At 50.5% G+C, this 17,430-nt stretch overlaps 2 protein-coding genes across 3 annotated transcripts; one reads left to right on the forward strand and one right to left on the reverse strand.

Moving 5' to 3' along the window:
• Positions 1-23: 23 nt before the first annotated feature.
• Positions 24-11,958, forward strand: fscn2b (fascin actin-bundling protein 2b, retinal). The gene is given in 7 exon segments (XM_030350218.1): positions 24-688; positions 922-1,044; positions 1,046-1,649; positions 9,171-9,327; positions 9,741-9,862; positions 9,967-10,134; positions 10,307-11,958. Coding segments are annotated over 7 exon segments (1,473 nt in total). The 5' UTR covers positions 24-595; the 3' UTR covers positions 10,513-11,958.
• Positions 11,794-17,415, reverse strand: faap100 (FA core complex associated protein 100). 2 transcript variants are annotated; one of them, XM_030350217.1, is made up of 8 exons: positions 17,121-17,415; positions 16,900-17,018; positions 15,869-16,809; positions 15,263-15,476; positions 13,943-14,906; positions 12,855-12,980; positions 12,318-12,404; positions 11,794-12,192 (listed from the first exon to the last, which is right to left on the reverse strand). In XM_030350217.1, the coding sequence occupies exons 1-8, from the start codon at positions 17,262-17,264 to the stop codon at positions 12,061-12,063; spliced, it is 2,727 nt and encodes a 908-aa protein (XP_030206077.1). In that variant the 5' UTR covers positions 17,265-17,415; the 3' UTR covers positions 11,794-12,060. The 2 variants fall into 2 exon arrangements, with proteins under 2 accessions (XP_030206077.1, XP_030206076.1); XM_030350216.1 differs by having other exon boundaries at positions 15,869-16,812.
• Positions 17,416-17,430: the final 15 nt, after the last annotated feature.

Genomic DNA, 17,430 nt, shown 5'->3' on the forward strand with positions numbered 1-17,430 from the left:
GGGGACAGCGTCGGTGATGTCATTCCAGATCTTTGGGACCTCATCTTTGGGACCCCTTCTAATCCAGATTAGAAGGGGTTGTAGGGGGAAGTTGGGGGCAACCAGGGGCAACCAGGAGTAGCCAGCGACAACGTCCCCGAGAGATAGAAAAGTTGGGCCAAGGTGGTTAAGGACTAGCATTCAGTCCAGGGAGTCCAAGAAAGTGCAAGGGCGAGACAGCATTTGAAAAATATATTTTCAGTGGAGAAAAAAAAGGGAAAAGAGGGAGAGACTTCCTAAACCAGGAAACTGGAATTAGAACGCCGGAACGTGCTGTGAAGGAAGCCACAAAACCACAGTAAGTAAATTAGGAGGCTGGAAAAATGTCTTAGAACGGAGTCAGAGGTTGTGGGAGGGTGTAGGAAAGGGCGGCAGTGGGTAGTGGTCTGTGGTCTGGTGAGTGCTTTATATACTGTACCTTAATGAATTGATTTCCTGTCCCTCTGCCTTTCTCATTTCATCACTCTCTCGGGCCTCGCCTCCTGCCTGACAACTTTTTGCCATTATTTAACCTCTCTCCCGCCTCCTGTCCTTTGCTGCTGGACTGCAGGTCATCATGCCTGTTAATGGGAACCGGCCCTTAAAGCTGCAGTTTGGCCTCATCAATTATGAGGGCCGCTACCTGACTGCAGAGGCCTTCGGCTTCAAGGTAAAAGCATATGCCGTTTCATCTCACACCGGACATCCAGGTGACCACTGACTATAGGAGGCTGTTGGATAGATAAAGAGCCCTCCTACCCTTTGTATTGTCGGTGTCATGTACCCATGAAGAGCCGCATTGGGCAGCACACGTGGACAACAGTGTCGAGCACCGAGCCGTAACACTCAAAGGGGAGTCATGTTCCCAGTGTGCCCATGTCTCCCTCGCCCTGTTCCCTCCAGGTGAACGCCTCGGCGCCCAGCCTGAAGAAGAAGCAGATCTGGACCCTGGAGCAGGAGTCCCACGACGGGCAGGTGGTCTACCTGCGCAGCCACCTGGGCCGCTACCTGGCCTCGGACCAGGACTGGCCGCGTGACCTGCGAGGCCGACGGGCGCAACGCCGACTGCCGCTTCCTGGTCGTGGCGCGCTCCGACGGCCGCTGGGCACTGCAGTCGGAGCAGCACCTGCGCTTCTTCGGCGGCTCCCGCGACTACCTGTCCTGCTTCGCCCAGGCCATCACGGACGCCGAGCTGTGGGCGCTCCACCTGGCGCTCCACCCGCAGGTCAACCTGCTCTCCGTGGCCCGCAAGCGCTACGCCCACCTGGCGACGGAGGACGGCGAGGTGGCGGTGGACCGCAACATCCCGTGGGGCGTGGAGGCCCTGCTGATCATGGTGTACCGGGACGGCGGCTACGGCCTCAAGACCAGCGACGGCCGCTTCCTGGGCAACGACGGGAAGCTGGTGGCGCTGAGCGGCAAGGCCACGGCGTACACGCTGGAGCTGAAGTGCGGCAAGCTGGCGTTTAAGGACTGCGAGGGGAAGTACCTGTCGCCCATGGGCCCCACCGGCACCCTGAGGTCCGGGCGGTGCTCCAAGCCGGGGAAGGACGAGCTGTTTGACCTGGAGGAGAGCCACCCGCAGGTGGTGCTGATGGCGGCCAATCGGCGATACGTGTCCATCAGGCAAGGTAGGGGTGCGGACCGATAAAAGCCGACGTACGCATGCGCGTTGTGGCCAGGGGCGGGTACACCCTGAATGATGTGAACCCCCTGATTTACTGTTTTGGTCGTTAAGCAAGACACTTTTGTCCAAAGCGACTTAAAGTGGAGCAAGGTTGGGGTTGAGGTGCCTTGCTCAAGGACGCCTAGTGGGAGTCTGAGGACATTGGAGATCGAACACCCAACAAATGTAAAAGCACTGGCTATAGGTGAGGAAATAGGCACAGATCCAACCATAAACTAATTTCCCTAACACTCCTTGACACATGGAGTGACTTCCTGCAGAGAATCACGCATTTCAAGTTCCACGCGTGGTACACATAAAGTACCTACCTCTGCTCCGGTGGAACTTGATTAATGATAAGGTGAGCGCGAGCATACACTTAACTCCCACGTACACACCTAAGGGAGTAGAGTGACCACTACCTACAACTTCACCGACTACTACAATTACCACTACAGGCCTACCATTATACAGTGCACTGATACACCCCACGGGAAACCGAGCCTCTCCATGTACAGGAACTACATTAGTGGACTGACGCGATGAATATTCACAGGCCGGCGGTGAGTAGACTACTCTCCGGTGATTGGCAGCTGATGGGGGTGGTAATTATGGATAATGTGTTCTTTGGTGTTCGTGGGCCTTAATCTGCATATCCACACTATGATGGGCCTCTCAGATCTTTCCAGGATACCCGGGTTGGGGATCAGTCACATTGGAGAGGTGTGGAGAATGCACATTTGTTTTAACACAGTGATTCACCTGTATGCCAGTCCTTTGTGAAGTGGAGAAAACTAACACAATGTTTGTGCTGCTAAAGTGTTGTGAAATGAAGGGTTTGATCCAAAATAGGTGGGTGGATAGGGAAAGTTTGTTAAGTTTGTTAATTGTTAATATTCTCTCAATCCACACGACTGAGGCAGAGGCGTACTGCTCTGTGTTACATTCCTATTTGATAAAAATGTTCAGATTAGGGGCTAGACAACTTGTTCCAGGATGGGTGCCGATATTGGGGAATCAATAGGCCTGCATTAACCTGCCATTGGGCTCTGGGGCTGAGAGGTTTCGTAAAATTATTTTCCTTCATTTTGCCGCTGTCGAGGGGGGGGGGGGGGGGGGGGGGGGGGGGGGGGCTCTGATCTTTGTAAGCCCCAAACAAAAAATCACATTGGGCCTACGCCAATCGAGGGGCCTGAAAAATTAAAAACAATAAAACATTTACTGCAGCTCATGATGGGCCTGATCGTCGTAGGCCCTGATCGTAGGCCCTGGGCTTCAGCCCAGGTAAGCCTGTGCTGTGACAAATTGTCCTGTCACACTAAGAGACTTAACCATCATGATGTTTAAATCCGAGGCAAATATCACCTAACTCCACATTCTTGTGACCTCTGATACAGCCGGTTTCCTTTGTCTATTGCTGGGGTGGGTTTCACCTGATCAGCTTGTACCTGATCAGCATGCAGGCCGGTCGGCCCCACGGCTGGGCTGATGGATTACCCCCCCTCTCATTCCGGCCCGCACAAACACGATAAAACACGGCTCGAATTTTCAGTAAACAAAACAGGCAAACACGGTCCATTTGGATTATTCCTTACAGCGGCGTATGGGGCCTACCCTAGGCATCTCGCCCAGAGGTCCTTTCCTGTCTCTGCCCAAAGGGTGAAAGGCCTGGAGGATTGGAAAGTGGTTTGGGTTCGAGACCAATAGCGTTTGTCACCAGCGGGCCATGCACCACCGTGACACCGGTCGGCGGGCGGCAGATGCTTGTCTGTGGGCTAGAGTTACCCCGGCCAGCACTGAATGCTGTAACTGTATCGCTGCTTCGTCATTGTTCGTGGAGAGCAGTGAGGGGCTGGAGGCAATAACCAAATGACTAACGAAACGTACACACACATACACACACACACACACACACACACACACACACACACAATCAGACGCACACACAGACACACAGACACGCACACACACATAGACACACAGACACGCACACTTACACACACAAACACACTCACTCTCAAATACGCACACACACAGCGAACTGATTGGTTAGGAGATCTGTAAGGCAACAGGGCGGGGGGATAATGGTTGTGACGCACACTGTAACACACATGGATTCCCAGAGCGCCGTCGTGAGTTCTGCTACGGGGACCTCATTAGCATTAACGGCAGGGCGATGGCCAAGATTTATGAATTCATTTAGAAAAGCAAAGATACACGTAAGCGGCCTCGGGTCGTCGCTATTGTCTGTGGCGGTTTTTGCACTCGGACTCTCTGATGTAAATGTACTGACGCAAATGTACCGAGATGCAAGACGCTACTGAGAAAGAATGAGGGCAGTATCCCATACAGGCATGCACACACATGCAAAAAATATTCCCATTTCTCTCTCCCTCTCCCCCCCCCCCCCCCCCCCCCCCCCCCCCCCCCCCCCCTCTCTCTCTACATACACTTGTCCTGTGCAAACAAAAGCTTTCTCTTTCCCTGACACAGTTGTCCACATACACGGTCCCACTGGTTTGCCAGCATTGAGCTGAGGTGAGCACATTGAATTATTGATGGAGTCGGGCCCTGTTCATAGAAGGTCTGGAAACCCTAGCTGATTCTTTACCTGGGCCAAATCCTCTGCCCCTCGCGGGCCCCCTGGTTAGGCAATGGTACCGCACCGGTCAGCGTTCTCTCCCTGACAGACAGGCATGGACATGAAGGAGAATGTGGCCTTCCTTTTTGGACTCCCATGGATGCAACCCCCAACGCTGTCAAAATGCAACGGACACGATTCAAAAAGTTTTCTGGGAGCTGTGCGACCCGCTCACAATGTCTCTCTCAGCGTTGGGGGTCCTGAGAGCGCAGAGAGCACATGTAGGCTCAGGTTGTACACGAATCCCACAAGGTGGAGGAGGTCGCACTATGGGAGGTGGGGTTGGAGATGTGAAGAAATATTTTACATGACATTTGTGAAACTCGGGGAAAGAAATGCTACATAATGGATGCTCCAGAGACAGAGTCAGGCTCGCCTTACTGTAGTCCTCACAGCCACACATCTCAAACGGCTTTAATATTCAAGGCAATTCTGTGGTCACTCCCAGACTCTCCTTCTTTTCGGTGTAAAACCCCAACAGGTAAAAAGACAGAAGCCTAAAGGGATGCACAGGGATGGGATTTCTACTCCAGCGTGGCTAGGAGCACAGACATTGCAAGTTGGGCATGAGGCAAACGAGGAAACAGGAAAGTATGAAAGAACAAGGATCCCAAGCCGAGCGGGGAGGGGAGGGGCCAGGCGACAGGAAACAGGAAGTGAGGTGAACCCAGAAAACAAATGATTGAGGGAGGAGAAGAGAAGTCAAAAATATGAATCCCAAGGACAGAGGGGTAGCAATGCAGAGGGGGACATAGAGAGAGAGAGAGAGAGAGAGAGAGAGAGAGAGAGAGAGAGAGAGAGAGAGAGAGAGAGAGAGAGAGAGAGAGACATACACAGTAGAATGGACACCATGATAACAGTGCAGAGGGAGTCTCAGAGGACATAGGGACAATAGGGGCAGCTGGTGGTGGGGGGGAGACAGGTAGACAGCCCAGTACACCTATTGTCACCCTGTGCGTTCGCACATAAATCAACCGGTTAAGCCGCGGGTCCCAGGGGAGCCCAGGTGTCATGCTGACTATTTTAAGTGCAAACATGGTAAGAATGTTAGCATTAACAAGTGGTTGAACAATGACAATTCTTTGTTGCATTGCATTGTGTGTGTGGGAGCTTATATGGACAAAGGCGCACACACACACACACACACACACACGCACACACACACACACACACGATTTTCATGGTTCTGCTCTTGTTTCTGCTCTGTATGTCCCTCACCGTGTGTGTGTGTGTGTGTGTGTGTGTGTGTGTGTGTGTGTGTGTGTGTGTGTGTGTGTGTGTGTGTGTGTGTGTGTGTATTTGTGTTTGTGTGTGTATGTGTGTGTGTGTGTGCGTGTGTGTATTTGTGTTTGTGTGTGTATGTGTGGGTGCAATTGAGATGGCCTTGCCGTTGTTTCTCTCATCACCTGCCTGTGATCCCTCGAAAAAGGAGATGGGGGGGGGAGGGAGAGTACACACGTACACACACAGGCATACGTACTAAATACATAGCATGTAGTACAAAGTTGAAAAAGCTTGAATACGCCCTTGTGCGCACACACGCACACACACACACACAATGGTGTCATACTTAGAAAGCACTTGGACACACACACACACACAGACACACACTAACACACACACATACCTCTTCAAAGCCCCAGGACTAGCAACAGACAAGAGAGAAAGATGAATAGAGGGTTAGACAGGAAAGGAAAATGCAATAGTGAAAGATGGGAAGGCTGAAAGAAAGGAGAAAATAGGCGATAGTGGGGTTGGTGCGCATCACGTTACCATTAATAATGGATGTCAGAGCCATCTACCGCTGATTGATTAGTCAGGCCTGCTTCAGTTCCAGGACAACACCCAAAAGTGGAACTTGAACTTGCGACTGGTCCAAAATGTTGCACTTGTAAATCATATGCATGTGCGCATGTGTGTGTGTGTGTGTGTGTGTGTGTGTGTGTGTGTGTGTGTGTGTGTGTGTGTGTGTGTGTGTGTGTGTGTGTGTGTGTGTTAGTTTTTTGCATGTCAACAACCCCCAAAAATGTGGTATTCTAAATATAATTTGGTATTCTTATGATCCTCATCATGTTGTGTGAGGAACATAAGCAATGCAGAGAGCTCTGCCACCGCGATACAGAGCTCCACATCATCTACATGTACTGCACTCTGCTGTGTGTGTGTCTCCACGGTGGCCGGGGAGCCTGCTTGGTATGCCTGACCAGGGGCAGGAGCAGGGGGGAGGAGGAGGAGGAGGTGGGGGGTCAGAGATGGTCTCTCAGATAAATTAGTCCCCGGTGCTGTGACTGATATCTCCGGATTCATGGCTTGGGTTCCATCCTATCCAATCTCTTCCCACGTTCTCCATTTCATGCCCTTTCTCATCCCTCCATCTCCATCTTCCTCACGCCCCCCCCCCCCCAGACCATCACCACCATCACCCCCACACCGCCATCGCTCTTCTTTTGTCTTTCGGTCTGTCAGATAGGTGTGGCGAGAGACCAGCTGAGCCACCCCCAATCCCCCAAACCGCCCCCGTACTCGTCTCCCTCAGTTGGATTAGTGTGAAATGGACATGTTAAATTGATAAACAGAGCATGACATTGAGTTGGGATGAGAGAGAGATTGAGAAATAGAGAGATGAAAGGGAGGGAGGAGAGGGAGTGAGAGTGAGAGAGTGAGAGAGAAAGAGATGATGGGGGACAATGGTTCTTTGGATAGCGCATAGAAAGCACAGAGGACGGGGAAGAAGAGGGAGTGGTTCCATTCAAACAGATAGTTTAATCAGCAGTGTGGACTCAAAAGAACTGTTTATCCAATGTGTGCGTGCTTGCGAGTGTGAGCACTCAGGCAACTGTGTCCTTACAGGGCTTATAGTGAATACACATCACATGAATGGACTTGTCCACAGACTGTGATTCGTCAGTGAAAGACAAGTAAGTGACCAACCTCTTGGTGACAAGCCAGGACCACCCTGGGCACACGAGAACAAACTGGTACAAATAGAGGGCTGCATAAAGCGTTGGTTTATCCGTTTATATAGTCGTACATTTGTTGCTTTTTAAAGAAAAGTCGATTTTAATAGTCTTCAGTTGATTTAGGTTCAGCGGCATTGGTGATTATCAGTTCAACCTACTAAACCCAGACCACGCAATGCTCTCTGTTGTTCCCTGTTTACGCCTTCATCGAGCAGGCTGCAAGGGAGGGATTGTGGGGATCGTAGTCCAATTATGATTGGATTGATCACAGGGATGAAGGGGGTGGGGCCAGGGCAGGAAGGTTTGAAGTCAACAGGGCAGGGAGGTGAACAAGAGGGGAGATGGATATAGAAGAGGGAACGAGAAGAGGAAGAGGCCAGATGAGCAGAGCAGCAGGAGACGGAGGATAACAGGTTATTAAAGGATTATGAAAGAAAAGGGGGTTGTGGCGGGGAGGGGACTCTTAAGAGATTCTGGGATGCATTTAAATCTGGGTTTTACTCTACTGCAATCTGTCCAGGGATATCTGGGAACGTCATGAGTCTGCCTGGGCCAACATATGTATTATCATAACGTTAAGATCTAGGGAGAAGAAGAGAAGTAACTATTAGAACAGATTTGCCATGTCTTTCACAGCCCTAATAATAGATTCTACCACCTGGCTGCCACGCAACCGACCCCTTCAGCAGCATTCAACCAGGGCATTATCCCTGTGTGTGTGTGTGTGTGTGTGTGTGTGTGTGTGTGTGTGTGTGTGTGTGTGTGTGTGTGTGTGTGTGTGTGTGTGTGTGTGTGTGTGTGTGTGTGTGTGTGTGTGTGTGGTGTGTGTGTGTCCGTGCATGCATTCAAATTCTTGGGTTGATAATGACAAGCTCTCAGCCAAGTGAGAGTTCCATGTGAAACTAATTGGATTCTAAGCTATGTTCACTAATTGTTTTGCCAGTCAAAAGGTGCCTATTTTGTGCCTGGGTGTTAATTAAGCAGTGTCATTCATAAAAAAACAACGAAACCCATTAACGGTGATCATTATTGTTAGAGAATGTGGACCCATGCCATTACGGTATTGCTGTGAATACGCTTCAGTCGGCAATGCTTTGTGTATCAGGCTTTCGTTTGGCTAAGCTCTGCAAATATGGTCTGCAATGCTCACAAGATACATACACGTTTGCGTGCACCTGTGTGAGCTTTCTCCTGTGGACCTAGATTTACAATGTTTATACAAAGAGCATGTTTGTATTAATAAACACAGTATCCTGGATGGGATTAATTCTAACAATGTACAGCTGAAGCAAACACACTGGTGAGCTTTTGAGTTGCAGCCAGGGAGGTAGATGAGACCCAGATGGAATAATAAGTGATGGTGTTTGTGATTAAGGGGGGGGGGGGGGGGGTCAGCGGTATGCAGAGCCTCTTGCTGTGTCACCCCCTCTCTCCCCCATACACTTCATTCAGCAATCAGTGAGTCTAGGCCAGGTCTAGGAGTTATGACCGGTCTGAGCCACTTTTAAGGGCTCCCAACATTCGAGGATCACACGCGTGATTACACGCTACCCCACGCTGGGCTGAAGCTAAACATAACAATACAACGCTGATTGGGAGTTGTGTTGCTGCGTTCCCCCGCTAAGTAGGTGGGGTCCACCGTCGGCCCACTACAGCCGCGGTGAAACACAATGAAGAGCAGCGGAGGTCAACGAGTCATAGGCTATATTTTCACTTTGTTTACAATGCAGTAAATCAAATGTACCACTTGGGTCAAACTGCGTTCAATTCAAAAAGTATCTCCCCCACCATTTGAGCGCCGGGTAAGCAGGTTACGTGAGGGCTGCATTTTGAGGACTTCCAACTACCTTGCTTGTTAAATGCTGATTCTTTCTTCTATTCCCAGGAGTCAGCCTGTCTGCCAATCAGGAAGACGAGACGGACATGGAGACGTTCCAGATGGAGATCGACAGGGAGACGAAGAAGTGCATCTTCCGGACCAGTCAGGGGAACTACTGGGCCCTGGTGGCCCACGGAGGCATACAGACCACTGCCACCGACATGTAAGAGACGCAGCAGGGAACTCCAGACAAGTGGGTGGGGGATCGTTCACAGAGTCACTAACTAGCAGAGAGAGAGAGAGAGAGAGAGAGAGAGAGAGAGAGAGAGAGAGAGAGAGAGAGAGAGAGAGAGAGAGAGAGAGAGAGAGAGAGAGGATAATAAATACATGATGTGCCTTCGTTTACAAGGGATAAACCCAATGCACATATGTTGAATAATAAATACACACGGACAGATCGTAGGCCTATTGAGTCTCTCCGGGTGGTCGGCGATAGTAGGCTGTCTTACAAAATTTTAAAACAATAAAAGAAGCTCCAGTTATGTATTATTTCAACCTGTATGAAGAATATTCAATTCTGCTTCATTTTATACTTTTATGTTCCTGTTTCAATATTTGTCACCCTCTAAAATAAAGATCAGCCGACACCATGTTCACACTGGAGTGGCTGGGTAACAGAATGGCGCTACGAGCCAACAACGGTAAATACGTCTGTACCAAGAAGAATGGCCAGCTGCTAGCCGTTAGCGACTCTATTGGTAAGCCCCTATTTATCGAACTGATCTCTTTAATGTTTTTTGCACTCTGTGGACCTTAACCATTATCTCCTCGCTCTGTTCCTTTGCTGCCCTCATGTGACCAGGCGAAGACGAGCAGTTCAATCTGAAGTTGATCAATCGACCAATGCTGATCCTCAAAGGAGAGAACGGCTACATCTGCCACCACAAGTCTTCCAACACGCTGGACGCCAGTCGATCTGTCTACGACATCTTCACCTTAAGCTTCAACGACGGAGCGTACCACATCAAAGGTACACACACAGACACAGGCATGGGCACACAAGCATACACACACACAGACACACTAACTAAACACAGTTACACATATACACAGTCGGCACCCTTATGATTGGAGCCACTGTCGACCGCCCAGTGGGTCACACATCAACTCCCTTTACGTTGCCCCCCGCCCTTCCCCTCCAGGCGTGACCGGGCGGTTCTGGTACGTGAACAGCGCCGGGCTGGTGTGCTCCGACGGAGAGACCCCGGAGGACTTCACCCTGGAGTTCCCGGAGCACGGGCGCATCGCCGTCCGCGGCAAGAACGGCAGATACCTCCGCGGGGACCAAGGGGGCACCCTCAAGGGCGACGGACTCAGCGCCAACAGCTCGGCCCTGTGGGAGTACTGATCCCGGACCCCTGCCCCCAACACCCCCCCCCCGCCACCAACGCTGCTCCTTCTGGTTCTGCAAGGGGCCAGGTGAACCATCTACGCGCTCCTGCCCCCTTTAAGGAATAATAACACTCCCAACAGCCTCGAGTTAATCTGGACCTGTAGGATAGGCCGGCCGCCTGAGGTCTCTTGTTCACCCTTGGGTGCAGCTCCGGTCTTTGGAGTCTAAAAGGCAGAGCAGTGTTTAAAAGGGTCATTTGAAAAGGTCCTGAGCTTACGCCCCACCGATGATAAAAATCCTGATCCATCCAAGTGTCCACGTAATAAATCATCTACATACATGTATGGTGTTGTTTAGGGGGGGGGGGGGGGTTAGCATTAAAGTGTGGAATCCCATTACAGAGAACTCTCTTGACTATTTAGTCATTTAGCAGACTCTTCTTCCACTGAAGTGTTTTAGATACAGGACATCCACGAGCAGGGTGAGGCGTTTCTCTAGGGATGCTTACAAGTTGACTGCGGGCATCGGGGATTGACCTCAGAACGTTTCGTCTGGGACTAGAACACTCTCCCTATATGGGTTCATTAGTTGGGGAATTGACTTTACTCCAACATGGACCTAAATGAAGAGAGGTGGTGTTGAAAGTGTGCACTCTGGAGTTGCTAACGCAATATTTCTACATATTCATTCCTGAAATGTTGTAATATTGACATTGGTCAATAATTCTTACTGATTGACCCGACACAATAAGCCCGAATTCACTTAGCTACTGTATCTCACTATCTCTCATGAGGGAAAACTCAGTATGTGTGTGTGCCCCTCTGATAACTCCATCCTTTTGCATGAATAATAATCAATCGACATGGAAAATAAGTCCTTTATAGAGGATCTCTGAAACCCCCTGCAAGCCTTAGTGGGTTAGTGCATGAAACAGTGGAAGCAGACAAAAGCAAATGATTGCGGTTCCACCGATTGACTGAGGAAGTGGATTGCTTTTGAAAGGTCAGCTCCATTCCGCTGTGTTTCAGGTCACATATCAGCCTGTTTCGTGTCATTGGTGTGGCAGCGCTGACAGAGGACACCCCTGTCAGCAGGAGTGTGTGCATTTCCAGGACATACTCCCCTCCGAGCTGGGTTATGGTTCATGTCTTGGACTGTAGCCATAGTGACAGATTCATATAGATATGCAGAACAGGGCTCACCTTCACGCCTGCTGCATACGTTTTCTGGATCTATTCTTGTCATTTAGTGTTTTATTTTCTTTTGGAACGGTAGTGCAGAAACAATTTTTAAGTGTTGATATTCAATCTTTTATTGTTAAATGCTATAAATGGTATTGAAATCATATTTTAGATTCCGTTGTGTTTTAGAACGCTTGAGACCTACATAAAAAACATGAAATACAAAAAAAATGTATTTCATAGACAGTTCATTTTGTGAAAATATAAATGATGAAATGTACTTTCCTCCTCCATCAATATGTAAAGGTTTCTATACACCGATAAGAACACAGGGAGGCGACAGAGTCAGGTCCAGTGTCGCAGAGCTTTTGTGCTTATACAGTCAGACAATGAGGAGCGGGTTGTCTCTGAGCTCGCGGTAGATGCTAAGGAGAGACTGGTTCATCTTCTCTCTTGTAAAGTCACCACCAGAACCCTCTGGCACCCGGGACTCTTGGATACGCTGCAGCACAGCCTGCGACAGGTAGTGGGTAGAGGAACAGGAAATCAAGGGGATGTTGTTGGGGCCATGTTCTAATGACCAGCGATGGCGACACCAGTTTAACAGATTAGAACCATCACCCATGTTGAAGGTCCTACCTCAGCCTTCTGAATGGCCTGTCGAAGAACCGCAGACTGAATCCCCCCGGCAGAAGCCCGGTTCTCAGGAGCCCTCTGCAGCAGGGTCTATCAGGTCAGAGAGAAGCAGAGGAAAGCATTGAGGGAACATTCTGGGATACTACTGTGTAGAATCAGCTGTGCTATTTGGGTTTTGAATGCATTCCAGATTCGAGAGTCTTGATTTAACCAGGTAAGTCATTCGAGACGTCCCTTGTGTATTATAATGTGTTAACCATTACATAACTTGCAAGCATATTAATCAGATATCCATGCCGGAGAAAGGAGCTTTTCTCATCACTTCTGTGCACGTGTGTAAACGTACGAGTGTGTGCGCACGAGTGTGAACTTACTAGTGTGCATGCACGAGTGTGACCTCAGAAATGTGTACACACAAGGTTCAACGTCCGAGTGTGAGCGTCCAAGTATGTACCTACGAGTGTGTACGCACAAGTGTGACCGTCTGAGTGTGAACGTCTTAAGTGTGCACAATTATTCTACACATGAGTGGGCATTGACCTGCACACGGCCCAGCACAGCGTGGTGTAGTCCACCCACAGCGGCCATGGAGGGGCTCTCCACCCAGATCTCCACCGTCTTTAGACCTCCACCACCCGTCTCGACACCCTGCTCCCCGACAGTGACCTGGAGAACCCAGGGCAGACGCACGAACCCCAGGGGGTGGGGCTTCACTACCACTGTCGGAACGTGATGGATTACACGCACCTTGTTTCACCTTCATGCAGAGAGAAGCCTCGACGCAGCCGTGATCAATTTAATCTTCGACTGACAAAAAAAGTAAGTGGCAATTATTCTAATCCTTTTCACACGGTTCTCAATATGGATTGAGAGTTGACGGTTTTACCCTTCAGTGTGGGATGAAGCTATTGACTTTACACGAGAAAAAGAGGACTGAAACAGGGGTAAACATTGACATGGATATTACGTAGGTATATTATGTAGGTATAGGGTTAGGGTTAGTCATGGGCTTCCAGCTCAATGGAATACACTAAGGTACTAAGGACGATCTCAACAACATGTACATAGTACAATGGAATAATCCAAGCCGTTGCTTCAGTGAGCTGACCTGCTCAAATGCAGTCCGTCAGGGATCATGAATGCAGTGGGAGAGTGTTAAGACTAATCCACACGGCTTCTCCTTTACTAGCAACCGACTGCCTATAAAGCTTCCTTCAGTCGCCTCGCCTCACTAAAGCACTGGGTCTTAATTACAACATCGGTATACTCCCCAGGTCCCCACAGGCAGGCTCGCCCTCTCGCACAGTGTTTTAGTATTATATTAACATTATTATTTTACAGTACATTATACCTAATAAGAGACTTTTCCACCCATTGCTCCCCATGGACTTGGCTGTTATAATCCTAGCCGAAAGGTGACAGGTTCCCAAAGATAAATCACTGTAAGGGGCTTTGGATAAGACTCTCTGCTAAATGACAAAGGTTAATATTAAAGTGTCCAAACGGGATTCTGAGGTAACACACACACACACACACACACACACACACACACACACACACACACACACACACACACACACACACACACACACACACACACACACACACACACACACACACACACACACCTCCTTAGCGGTCAATCTGACCGGACGCCCGCCCGGACACCGAGCGCTGACCACCGCGTCGTCTCCCGCCCGCGTCGACGTCCCCCCTCCCCCGGGTCCAGAGGACGGCAGCAGCCAGTCCAGCACAGCGGAGGAGAGGCTCGGAGCGACCTCTGACCCCCTCGGGGCTGCACCAGCGGCTGCCCACTCCAGCGCGGCGCTCAGTGACTGCTGGGACACCCTGACGCAGGCCGAGTGCCCCCCCCCGGCCTTGGACCTTAGGGCGGCCCCCGTGTCCCCGCTCCTGCCGCGACCCACGACCTCGCGGACGTCCAGAAACGCTTGCAGGGGGTCCACGGACGCCCCCTCCGTGGGCGGGAAGCCGCCATCTTTATTCCCGTCTCCCTGTTTGCACACACGGAGAGCGTCCAACCAATCCACGGTCAGAGTGTCCACGGGTAGACTGAAGCAGCCGCCGCCCAGCCCTGGGAGGCTGGGGTCGGGACGTCCGCCGGCCCGCAGAGCGGCGGGCTTCTCCTCCGCCAGGAGACGGGCCAACATGAACACCAGCGAGCAGCGGACAGTCACGGGGAAAGACGTGTCGCCGGCTGTTGCCAAGGGCAACGACACTTCAAACTCTCCCCCTGGCCGGAGATCTAGGATGGGGAATGACAATGTTCTAGAAGACCCTTCTCCAGCCTCACCGAGCAGATGGGAGAGGGGGTGAAGGGTGACACAGAACGTCCAGCCCTGCTCCAACACATAAGGGCTCGTGTTTTGGAGAACGCAGGTGAGGTTTAAAGTGTCTCTCTGCAGGACCCGGCTCCACTGAGAGAGTGTATGACATCGGATCGGTCGCATCTGCACAGGGAGATGGTTTTCTTTGTTGTGGTCGGATAGCAGCAGGCCACTGATGTGAAGCACCTGATTGAGCTGCCTCAGGACCTCTGTCTTGGAATGGATGCTCGCTTTTAACACTGTGGCTCTAAGAGAAAAATGGCAAAGCCAAAGTACCATCAGCTCAATGAAGATGGCCCATTGGCCACAAGCACTCATTATTATAACATTAACAGGATTATACATGAAGTAACAGAGCTTTTCAAGAGATCATTAACAACACAATGGCATATAGACGATTATATTTATTGGGACACCATAATGGGATTCTTAAACTACCCGAATTCAATATTTTTGTGTACACAAAGCTATTGGAAACTTCTTTTGTCAATGACTAAAATTCCATTTGGTTCCATACAAAAAAAAATCTTAATTTGAAACAACAGGGATTTGAGTCATAATGCAAGGGCCATTAAGTCAGGTGGAGAGATGAGCACAACCTACCTCTCACACACATCTCCGATGGCAGACAGGAGGTCCTTAATCCTCTGGCCCACCTGCGAAGAGGGGAGACTGGGTAGCTCTCTGCCTTGTGCTTCTTCTCCTCCTGCTGCTGCTGCTGCTGCTGCTGCTGCTGCTGCTGCTGCTGCTGCTGCTTTAGGTACGGTGATGCTCTGCAGCCTCCCTCTTGCTGACAGGGCCAGGAACTGCACAGCACCTGCAAAGAGACAATTCAACTTAAAGCCTTTTGATCGTAAAAATAGGCCATTCCAATGAGTAAGTGCAAAGACACACTTGAGAGGATAAGTCTCCTTCTAAGCCTCCACCATGTCTCATTAACTGATCGTTGCCGTTATAATTGGACGACGGCCCCATGTAGCTGTCAATTCACAGCTCTCTCAATTCCACCATACTACATATGAACCAACCGGCCACTTTCCCATCCTGAGCCAAATGTCACAGAAAATTCTTGGATTCTGTGTGCGCATGTCCAAGTGTAAGAGAGTGAGTCTCAGTAAGCGAGCAAGTGAGTGAGTGAATGAGTGAGTGGGTGAGAGAGAGCGAGAGAAACTTGTGCTTAAAGTGAAGCTTGGCTGTCAACCCACGTACCTGCAGCAGCAGCAGTTTGCGTGGCTCTGCCCAGCGCCACGACTCCACACACATTCAGGCTGACTGGACTAGGAAGCCCGTCTCCCACGTCCTCCCCTCCCCTCTGGGCCGTGGCTCCCTGCTGCTCAGGACCACCGGATAGATCTAGAACCAGGACGTCTGAGTGGGTGCTGTAGTACAGCCGTCGCCCTTCCACACAGCCGCACACCACAGGCCCGGGGACACAGCCCTCTGTGAACGCCAGCGGTTTGTGCCCTGCCGCCCCCGACGCCATCGCCGCGGTCGTTCCCGCGGGGGCCGTCCCACCGGTATGGATCAGCACCACCCTCCCAAGGCCGCCGACCGCAACCAGACTCTGAGGGAGAGGAGGGTCCGTTCCCGTGGCAACGGTCGATCCGATGAAGACAATCGGCTGCTCGAGGCTGTGCAGAACTCTGACACGAGACGGAAGGCCTCGCAGCGGGAAGAAGCATAGGCGGCCATCGGGCAGGCCGCAAAGGATTATGGGCGACTTTGCGAGAGCGGCGTCCACCCCGAAAATCATCTTGAAGAGGAGTGGCTCGAGGAGAAAGTGGCCATCTCCTGGAAGAGTGTGGGATGAAGATGAGGGTGATGAGGAGGAGGAGGTGGGAACAGCGTCACTGGAGTGGACACAGTTCAACATAGGCTTCCGGGCCGGTGTTCTCCTCTGGTCTCCGTCTTCATACAGCCCAGGTGACACCCCAGGAAGCTCTAGCACCCCAAGCTTTTCGTGGCCGCTGGCTGACGACTCCACAGAGGCAGGCACTTTGTACAGAGTGAACTGCCAGAGCCCACCTTTCTGAGTCAGGGTCAGAAGAATGGAACCGACCAGGAGCAGAGAACACACGCGTTCCTCTCTGACTGCAAGCCAATCAGAGGAGATTGACAGACTGGGAGCAGGAGCTGATCCGGGGGGAATTCTGCTGAGGAAAAACAGAAAAGTGAGGCGACCAAAGGTCTTGCTTGGGAATTGGTATTAGATTACTGGCAACTTTGAAGCGATGGCCTACCTCGATTTAAGAATGGGAATGTTGACACAGTAAACTGCACTTTCACATGCTGCATATATCAAATGCTTGTCTTCACTCTGAACCAGGTAGCATATGGGTCCCGGAAATTGGAGAGTGGTCTATAAAGGGAAAAAAACAACACTTTACTTAGAAGTGTTTTATAATAAAGTGCGACAAAATATAACAACATATATCATAGTCAGGATGTTAAATCCACTTGCCTTAATCCTTTTCTCCTCGATATGGAAAATGTTGACCTCATCGCTACCATCGCAGATGAAGACAAGCGTCCCACCAGTAACTTTGGCCGTAGATGGGACATTTCCGAACTGTGCCCATGTCTCCACAGCGCACCTTCCCTCCATAAGTAGACAAGGAACTCACAAGGACGCATTAAACAAGCTTTAAAGTTTGCTGAGCTCTATATATTCAATTGTAGTACATGCAGTATTATGCAATTCAGTGCTGTACATTTTGGATGAAATTTCGAAACCGGTTGTTGACACAGGATGTAATATTCCGCGCGTGTGA

The sequence above is a fragment of the Gadus morhua genome, unplaced genomic scaffold, assembly GCF_902167405.1.
Source record: "Gadus morhua unplaced genomic scaffold, gadMor3.0, whole genome shotgun sequence".
NCBI classification, from domain to species: Eukaryota; Metazoa; Chordata; class Actinopteri; order Gadiformes; family Gadidae; genus Gadus; species Gadus morhua.